This window comes from Hordeum vulgare, chromosome 4H (assembly GCF_904849725.1).
Source record: "Hordeum vulgare subsp. vulgare chromosome 4H, MorexV3_pseudomolecules_assembly, whole genome shotgun sequence".
Classification (NCBI taxonomy): domain Eukaryota; kingdom Viridiplantae; phylum Streptophyta; class Magnoliopsida; order Poales; family Poaceae; genus Hordeum; species Hordeum vulgare.
Window position 1 is genome coordinate 544,511,597 of NC_058521.1, and position 10,178 is coordinate 544,521,774.

The 10,178-nt window shown below is 42.7% G+C and overlaps 1 protein-coding gene across 3 annotated transcripts; it reads right to left on the minus strand.

The window, feature by feature from the left end:
• Positions 1–2,634: 2,634 nt before the first annotated feature.
• On the minus strand, positions 2,635–9,972 carry LOC123446870. Of its 3 annotated transcripts, none has more exons than XM_045123411.1 (10): positions 9,625–9,972; positions 9,397–9,546; positions 7,195–7,349; positions 6,672–6,956; positions 6,460–6,587; positions 5,753–5,870; positions 5,587–5,679; positions 5,412–5,477; positions 5,245–5,332; positions 2,635–2,926 (listed from the first exon to the last, which is right to left on the minus strand). In XM_045123411.1, the coding sequence occupies exons 1-10, from the start codon at positions 9,965–9,967 to the stop codon at positions 2,910–2,912; spliced, it is 1,443 nt and encodes a 480-aa protein (XP_044979346.1). In that variant the 5' UTR covers positions 9,968–9,972; the 3' UTR covers positions 2,635–2,909. The 3 variants fall into 3 exon arrangements, 2 of the variants coding, with proteins under 2 accessions (XP_044979346.1, XP_044979344.1); XM_045123409.1 differs by having other exon boundaries at positions 9,397–9,549; XR_006631452.1 differs by lacking the exon at positions 2,635–2,926 and having other exon boundaries at positions 5,587–5,657; positions 9,397–9,549.
• Between the last annotated feature and the right edge of the window lie 206 nt (positions 9,973–10,178).

The window sequence follows — 10,178 nt, forward strand, 5'->3', positions numbered from 1 at the left end:
CTCTTTGTGGACGGCTGTTGCATCCGGGAAGGCAAGACACCAGGCCGGATTTGCAACACATCTATCCAGCCGAGCTCTGGTAAAAGTCCCACCAGCGACTTTCCTCTCGAACATCCAGTTCCTCCCGACATGGCCTATATCTGTCAATCCTCATGTGTCCAGCGCATCATGGAAAGCATCCATTTGAGCTTGATTTTTGTTCCCCACTCCATCGTGTTTGAGGGCATGTAGAACTTCGTTGAAATCACCCATAACAACCCATGGGATGTCGTTTGAACCTACGATTGACCGGAGCATGTCCCATGTTCTGAACCTTTCATTGACCTGCACTTCACCATACACAAAAGTGATTCTGATCTGGGTGTCAGCTAGCTCATCCACAACAACATCAATATGGTATTCAGAGTAACCTTTGACCTCAAGCTTTATTTCTTTGTTCCAAGAAATTCCAAGACCATCACTTCTACCAGAACTACTAACAGCAAAACTTTTGTTATAACCTAAAGAGCCCACTAGATTCTCTACTCGATAGGCCTCTATTTGAGTTTCAACAATGCACACGATAGAGGGGGCAAGTTGCCTCGTGAGGTCACGAAGCTCTCTGACTGTCGCGGGTTTGCCAGCCCTGCGACAGTTCCAACAAAAGAGACTCATTGCGCTAGGCGCGACCCCTCTAGGGAGCCCACCAAACACGCACCATTTGTTTTGCCTATCACTTTGTTTCTTGCCACTGATTTGTCTGCGGATGTTTCGTTAGTCCTGACTATTTTCTGGTCTTGTACTGAAGATGGACTAGGTGGCGCCACCTGGGGTGGTAACGCCAACAAAGAGGTCCCTGCCGGTATGGTATTCCTTGCTTCCGAGACAGCAGTAGTGGTGGCCAAAGCAACAGCCCTTTTTCTGTTCAAATCTGCTTCCATCATGATCATGTCCTCATCGGCCTCGCCGTCACGTGCTATGTTTTTGTAGTTACCGCGCCTTTGTCCTCGGCCTGCTCTTCCACGTCCTCTACCTCCAGCTTGTCCTCTGCCTCCTGGACCATCTCCTGCTCCCCTAAACCATGAGGCTCGAAGGTCTTTGAATACCAGAGCAGCTAGAGCATGGATGCTATTACCACACTCCTTGTAAAGATGTCCGAGATGACCACACATGGTGCACTAGTCCGAAAGGCGTTCGTACTTGACCAGGAAGATCTCTCTCTTCTGCTTGATAACAATAGACATCGCGTTCCTCAACGGTTTTGTTACATCTATTATCACCCGAGCCGTGCAGAAATTTCCTTTAAAGGCATACGACTTGGATACATCATACACAAATTCGCCAACTGTGGAGGAGAGCGCTTTAATGAACATGAAGAGGCCATCAGGCAGGTCGAGGATCTGGATCCAGATCGCCATCCTGTTGAGGGGGATTGTCGACGGCCGAGTTAGCCCGTCATAGGTGGCCAAGACCACTGCCTTCCCCTTGAAGGACCAAGGCCCCTCTTCCATGACCCTTTCCCAATCTCCCAAGCAGGAGAAATATAGTGTGTAGTGATTGTCGCTCAGGGGGCGGAACTTCACTTCCTGGGCAAGGTCCCAAGAAACCCTCATGTTTCAAAAGAACCAGTATTGGGAATAGGGTTTGTTGATGTCGACGCGGGCAATTGCCATCCAGTAGGTGGCTTCTTAAGGTAGATCAGCATCTCCGACGACCACATCTTGCAGATTTTCTTCGGTTAGGCCAAGCTTCTTCATCATGTCCTCGAGGCTACCCGAGCCCGTGCTCAAGCCCTCCATGTCGCTCTCCATTGGGTCTCTAGCCCATGAAAACTTGGAGTTCCACGGGCAGGGGGGGCCGTAGATACCTCAGTGAGACCGGCTGAAGGCCAATCCTCCACCCACGGTCGACGGGGGAGGTAGGGGGTCGAGGTCTCAACGATACCACAATCGCTCCCAAAAGGAACGAGAAGCCCTAACGGCAGGGGAACTTTTTTTTCCTAAAAACTACTAAGTGTGAGAAGTGTTCAATTCGGGCTGTTTAAACTCGATTATGATATACCGGGCCCGACCAACCATGACCTGCCAACCCTCATGGAGCGGCACATCCTCAGGCGACGCCATGGTGCCGACCCGATGGATCTCGGGCCTCGGGCTAGAAACGAGGGGAGGGGGAGGGAGACTACAAGATGGGGCGCACAAGCATATGGTCGCCTAGCCCACTTGACGGTAGTTAGGAGGGGGAAGCCCTTTCGGCCAAAACCCATGAAGGAAGGGCCCGACTCCTGCCAGCTCAGGGCAGGACCCGTCGAGGGGGAGTGGAGAGCGAGGCCATGCCTGGAGGTAGAGCGTGGTGCAAGAGCGCCGAGGCGGGCGACACGACACGACCGAAGTGGTCGCCAACAGAGAAGGCTCGGGAGCGGAGCGGTGGAGAGGCGTTTAGTCCAAGTGATTTTAACTCATCCCTACAACTACCATGGCTCTTGGTTAAGGCTTTAGTGTTGCCAAGAAAGAATGTGCCACAGATCAATCTGCCGGCAATACTGAAGAAGAATCTACGTCGGATCAAGACCACCCCCGGTGACACCAAAAAGAGGAAGAATGCGCGGGACCAAGACTATCCCACCACCGACACACACACACAAAAAAAAAAGAGTGTGCGGCGGACAAAGTTCAAGTTACCAAATATTCCGTGGATCAAGTTCACCCAAGATACAGCACAAATGAAGAATGCACTCGGAGCTCCACTTGCAATGTGGAAGAACACCCAACGGATCAATGTGGTGTGTCTATTTGACACACCCGAAAAGCTTTTTGGCCGTTGGTGCAGTTTACTCATATATGCATATATATACAAATTATAGAATGTCATCTCTAATATCTAGTAGCCTGGGCATCTAGTAGCCTGGCATCCCTTTTCTGGCAGCCAGTTCATGAGACAGTAGGACCTGTAACAAAGAAGAACACAACATAAGTGCCAAATAACGACATCTTTCTCAAGGCCAATGTTTTGTATCCATACAAACAGAGAGAGCAAACTGCAAGCAGTATTTAATCCACATTCTTTGCAACACGTCACACAACACAAAATCCGTACCCAGAATCCTAGGGGGCGCCAAACCTACAAGCACAAACATGGATCTCCTAGCCCAAAATGAATCCTAAAATTTACAAGTCTACACACAACCTAATGTGGATGCTTTGGTAAAAAAAAGCATGGATGAACTCTGTTCTCAAGAATTTACTTTTGCTGGACACCGGCGATTTACCGAAACCTCTTTTCTTTCTTAAACTGAAATATATTAAACCCTCTTGCACGGTTCAGAAAAAAGCTTTACGATCAAATCAAGGACTTCAAGGGGCTGAATTAGAGAGCTCATTATGGGTAAGTTTAATGTGAGGAGACAACTAAGTAGGAGGTTCGAGTGTTATGAAGCAACTAAATGCACTAAGCAAAACAATTGGGATGCATACACACGCTTGGAGAAATGAGTTTGAAGCAGAGATATGTATGCTTGAATCACAAGGGCGTGATAGGCGACACGTGGTGAATGTAAAAGGCAGGACATGTTCATGCAGAGCGTGTCAAGTTTCTGGGAAGGCATGCCTTCATGCATTGGCCTTCATCAGCTCAATCAGGGGAGCTAAGATCCAAGCACATGGGGATAATGCTACAGCATTGAGAACTGGAGAAGTTTAGGGCAGCATATGCTGGGTCAGCGTTATCCATGGCAGATTCATAGATAAGACACGATTGGGTGAAAGTGGCTGGGGTTGCAAAGTACACCTACATTCTCTAAGAAGGCCTCCAGGCAGACCCAGGAAGCAGAGAATTAGGGGATTTTTCTTGAACCTGGCAGAAAGGTGGTCAGGTGCAAAATATGTAAAGGAGTGGGTCATACAAAGAAAACATGCAATGAGCCAGAACCCGAATAAGACCTCCTATAATCTTATCTAATGTTGGTGAAGACCCAACGTCAAACAAATGTGTTCTCTCATGTTAATTTGTTTTACATATCATTGCTTAGTACTCAATACTATGTTTTCTCTTGATCATTGCAGAAGAACTTGTCAACTTGAACTTGCATGTTTGAACACTGAAATATTTGGTGAATCTGATACACAACTCAAGATGGAACTTTTATTGCCAATCTGATGCTTTATATTGTACTACCTCCGTCTTCAATTACTTGTCGCAGAAAAGGATGACTCTAGACGTATTTTTAGTTCTAGATACATCCATTTCTGCGACAAGTAATTCGGGACGGAAGGAGTATGATATTGTATAAACTTGTAGATATCTAGCTGTTCCAACCTGAAGTCATGCTCATTTTTTTTGGGTAAAATGTGTAGATGTTATGGTCAAATTTCTTGGTAAAAACTGATCCTTTTTGGACATGTCAACATCATCGTCAGCATGCTCAATATTTCAGTAACAGACTTAGCTACCTGAAAAAATCTACAGAAAAACACCACATTGCAGTAAATTGTGCAAGCTGCAGCACACACATTGCAGACATGGAACAGGACTGGGCGGAGCAACCTGCAGTTCACGGCGACTAGAACAGGGGAACGGGCAATCACAGCTGCAACTCCTCCCCATGACTTGCCACGATGCCTCGAATATTGGGAGGCAGCGAAGGGCAGCTGGAGCTTGTGGACGGTCATCAGCATGAGCTCCAGGGGCAGCAGCTGGAGTAGAGAAACTGCACAGTTCGCAGCTGCGGACAGTAGGTTCCAGGGAGCCTGCAGTGAGCTAGCTGAGGAGAGAGCACGGGTGGGGGTGGCGAGTCGCCGGGGGAGAAGCAGCAAGGTAGATGCGGTGGGAGGCTGGGAGCAGAGTGCACACGTGAGAAGAGGATTGGATTTTTCTGCTAGCAATTTGAGATAGCTAGATGTGTGATAAGAGGCAGGGGCAAATTTGGTCTCTACAGGTAAGTGTCCTATCTATAAGCATACAAAGCACAAATACGAGAGGGTATTGACCGGTACTAGTGTGGAATCGGCATAACGCATACTCCCACTGTAAAAAAAAAATCCTCTGTAACTTAATATAAGACATTTTGTATACTGTCATGGACTCGAAAAATGTCTTATAGGAAGTTACAGAGGGAGTATTTCAAAGTATATAGGGAGTTGACGTGGCGTTTTTCATCAGTTGTTTTTAGCACTGGTACTTTTTATCTCTGGAAGTTCAGAGGAATATGTCAAATTAACCCTCAAGATAATTTTTAGATGGGACTAGGTTAACATAGGAGATGTGTACCTCTTGGAATAACTTCTCCAAGATCGGATACAATTACAGTCAACTCTCCAATCCTACGCTGTTTTTTGAGCGTGTGAAACACCCCAACCTATGGAGTCAGCATAACAAATTTGTTAGTGCTAGCATTTTGCTAATAAGATCAGGGATCAATCGAGAACTGAACTTACAGAAACATGAACTTCATTTTGATTGTCTGGAAGGCCCTTGCATATGCTCATCAACCTATTCTCCAACTAGAATTTCAGAAAAAACAAAGAATCAAGAGCATGAAGTAACCCAATGTCATGCAAATGTAATTTATTTCCACTTCATCTGAAACCTGCAAATATCTAATGCACTCACCTCAACAGTATTAGAAATGTGTTCTCCATTGAAACACTCAATAATATCACCTCTTTCGATCCCAAATTTATCTGCAGGAGATCCTTTCAAAACCTAGCGTTCAATTGCCAGTAATTAACCACTATACGCATGAGAAATCAAGAACATTCAGGAAGGCACGGTATACCTTTTGAACAACAAGACCATCATCAATGTTGCATGCACGCCATATCTTGTCAACATGAGCAGGCTCTAGAAGCTTGATGGCCTCAAATGTCATTCCAAGTTGGGGCCGACGGATCTTCCTATAACAAACCAAATAACCATTACATATTTAGAACATGGTACACGAGCAAGTTATTCTTTATAAATGAGTCATCTTCAGCGGGTTCCAACTTCTTTCTAGCATCTTACAACAAAAACCAATAGTAACCAAATATGTCAATTCAAATAGAGTTCAAAGGGAACGATACATTAATAAGAGTTGAAAAGGACTTAAAAGGATCTTCCCTGATGTTATGTTAAAAATAAATTAACATATTTTGATACAAACTGGACGAGTATTACAATTGATCTCTATTAAATTCAGTCTGCACTTGAGCTGTAAACAATACTAAAGACATGTGGAGTATAATGGTAAACTGATCTTCTTCTTTCGTACAAGTGGTTGGCATCATTAATGGTTTTGAAGTGTCAACATACCCAGCTAGAACATCATTGATAAATTATTTAATGTAACTACTTGTTAAAACATAATACTCCCTCTCCATTTCTCCGACAAGTAATTCCGGACAGAGGGAGTAATATATACATGAATTAACCATTGCAGAGATCTATTCAAACATAGTTTATGGCTGTTAAATTACATGAGAGAAAAAATAGAGAGAAGCGCACCCATATTTCTTCCATAAATCCACACAACTGAGCAAAATAGAAGAAGGTATGAAAGAACCACTCGAGCTAATGTTGAACATTCCCACAATTTGTCCATCCAAGCTAATGACTAGCCCTCCGCTGTCATACTACAACATATACAAAAATAGTCATTACATATTGCAATATACAACATTAAACAATGTATGCAATCTCGTGACAAAAAATATTACCTCCTCATCGTCGTTATCATCATCTGCACAATCAAAGTACATGTAATGATACCGCTCATCAATATCTGGATTCTGATATGCAGCTCTACCATAAGTTATCCGTAGATCTAACATATTGTCTCTTCCTAGCCGAAGAACTTCTTCAGCAAATGTCACTTCCTCACTGAAAGAAGGCAACTGGATAGGGTGGTCCACTTTAACCCTCACAAAAGCAAGATCATAGTGTGGCTGGTAGTACAGCAGCTGACCCTTTTCACTAGTGCCATCTAGTAAATGAACAGTGACCTAAAAATGTTGGAGAAAGAATCAGATTACATTCTGAGTAATGCCTACTAAAAAAAAGTCTACATGTACATAAATGTTTTTAAGCAAACATATTTGTTGCTTCTTTGAGTTACTAGAGAAGTCCAATAGCAAAAGAAATGCATTTTCAAACTAACTATCTTACACCAAGTAATGTGATATGGAATCAACTAAAATGGAAAAACATGCATAGAAGTTAAAAGACAAAACACTGGCTCACATCAGCATTGGAAGTATACTCTTCTCCGCCTAACCAGATATTGATAGGAGAATCCTTTGTGCGAATCAGATGTGCAGTTGTCAGAACAACGCAGGTTTTGCTCTCCTCATCCCAATCAATCAATAAACCAGAGCACCGTTTTAGAGGCTTGCAACCTATATCCATCCAGATTAATGCAAAATATACATCAAGTTGCCGGACAAACTATCAATCCATCTGTTATACTATTGAAGTAGTAGAAAAGGAATGGCCAGGGTTAACTACACATACACATCAGAGAAAGAACAACTAGTACATACATCAATTTGTGGGACGATCGATCGATCGATCTATCAGTTGTATTATTAAAGTAGTAGAAAAGCAATGGCTAGTGTTAACTAACTAGACATACATAATAAAGTAAAATAAACAGGATTAATAGCGGCATATATAGTAACAAAAGAAAGATACGTTCAAGCAATATCTTTAGAACGATACGGCTTCAACATGCACACATCTAGGCAACTACAATTAGCCAACTACAGAAGGAGATGAACTTGGAAAGGTAAATAAATAAGCATAGTTCCAAAGCAAATACAGTAATATTATATAGCATAGGGATAAGAATAGGAAGGAAGAGAAATTTACTCATGACATGGGGTATTGCGTATATATGGTACTTATTTTGTATTTAACATTCAAAAGAGAAGGAAATTAGCAGTGCTATATACCAACATTGTATGAATGCTATAAATATATAAATTTCTAAACAATTTAATAGAACATCTCCACTGTTAAAATAAAATGACCAGTACACGGGTTTAAATAGAATGACCACATTTCTTCACGTAGGCTGAACATTCCACTCTTGATTTTTGGTGGGTTCAGATCTTCACATAGGCTAAAGCATTTAGCTTATTGTTTTATATGGTTTCAGATTATAGCTATACATACATATTACAAGCCATAAACCTTTTCATGTGTCCTACCTTAAAAGTATATGAGCATAGAACAAGCAAATCAACCTTTACACACACATATGCAAACCATGATAGAACCAATTGATCAGTAGCACAGGCACATCCATATATTGGTAGATCCACATACATGTGTACACATACAAAGTCACCTATCAGAGATTTTTTTTAAATGCCCACAAAAAAAAAAGACATTCACATAAATTCCACACTGGCAATCAATGCAATAGAAGCTAGCTCAGTTGGCTGGTCGAATGGATGAACAAGCCCACCACCTAGTTCAACTCCTCATGGATGCGAATTTAGGTTCCTATTTATAGAGTAGGGGTCTCTCTTACAGTTTGTTTCAGAAATGTATTTCTTATAAGGTGAAACGAAACTGGAATAAGGGGCATAAGAAAATCAGCAAAATCGATTTCCCATACATCCACACAAAATTTATTACAAGACTAACTTTTGGAATCAACTTATAAAAGACGGTTGGATTTATATATGAAATGCAACAACAAAAAATGAGATGTGGAATAAAACGAGAATTAATTAAATTAGTTAACCCCTTCATGTTTGATAAGAAGACAAAAACAGGAGAAAATAGAAAGTAGAGTAGTCAAATGATGTTTTAGCATCTTTCAACGAACAATAACTATACTTAGATGAAGGAACTAGACTCTTGACATGGCACTACAAAAAATGCAATTGCGGTACAACCATAATGTGGTTGGTCTTGGAAGACAAATAGAGAACACAAGGTTTATGCCTGACCCATCAGTGCTTAGATTTTAGTACTAGTTCGCAAATCGTTTCTGGAAAAGAATATTGGTCCGAAGATGGAATGTGGAAGGACTTGCCGAAACATTAATACGTCCTAATAATCTTTTCTTAAGGCCTAGCATTTATTTATTTATGTTCAATTGACATATCAATGCTAATGTAGCAGTAAACTAAATGGACAACAGTTGCACACGTGGTAAGAAAAAAACCTAATAGTCGCCCCATTCATAAATGCATATTGTTTTGGACACATTTACATGGCCTTTCAATCCCAAACAAGTTGATTTTCACATGTATATACAACAACAACAACAACAACAACAAAGCCTTTCAATCCCAAACAAGTTGGATGTTCACATGTATATGCTGGTAAAAAATATTTATAATTTCTTTATTACGGCTATATAGTATATCTATCCACGCATTTGGTCATCCAGCTAGTTAATCTTGAACCTAGAGAGCAGCATATACATACCGAGAGATGATGAAATCCCAACAAGAGATTTAGCAGCAGAAAGCGCCGCCTTGCTTCCAGATTCACGCAAGGGGAGAAGCGCTTGAGTGTGAAACCTGGTAGGGGGTTTAAAGTGCTCTAGCGTAGGAATCTTCACCGGGGGAGGGGGGGCTGCTACAAGAGCATCGATCGCACACAATTAGTGATTAATTGATTGATAATGAGGATGTGGAGAGGAACCAATCAGACCTAATTTTGCGGCATTCAGTTTGTCCTTTGCGATCTTGGCAGTGAGCCACCTGGGATCGATGAAGCAACCACGCCTCCCTCCGGGCATGGGCAATAGGGCAGGCGACTCCTTTTTCTCTTCTTCCTCCTGCCCCTCCTCCCTCCTCGGATTCCTCTTCTTCGCCTCGACTTCCTCCGGATCGGCCGCCATGGCCCTTTTGTTCTTGGATTTGTCCAAGTCCGAGCTCATCTTCTTTCTCGAACTGGGATCCCGACGAATCACCCTCTCCTCTTGTTTAGGGGTGGAACCGTGGAAGTAGACGGAACCTCTTGCGATCACGCCGCCGCCGCCACCGCCCGGCATGGAGGCTGGGCACGTGGGCGTTATGTTTTTTTTTTTTCAAAATATACCTAAAATACAAAATAAGCCTAATAAATCAAAAAATGAGCCCAACAGGCTAAAAATATGCAACCCAACGTGCTAAATGGGCCAACGTACCGGTGTTTAGTAACAGACCATGTCTGGGTCTGAAGGTTGGACACGTGGGTCGACACGACACGACTCGGCTAATATT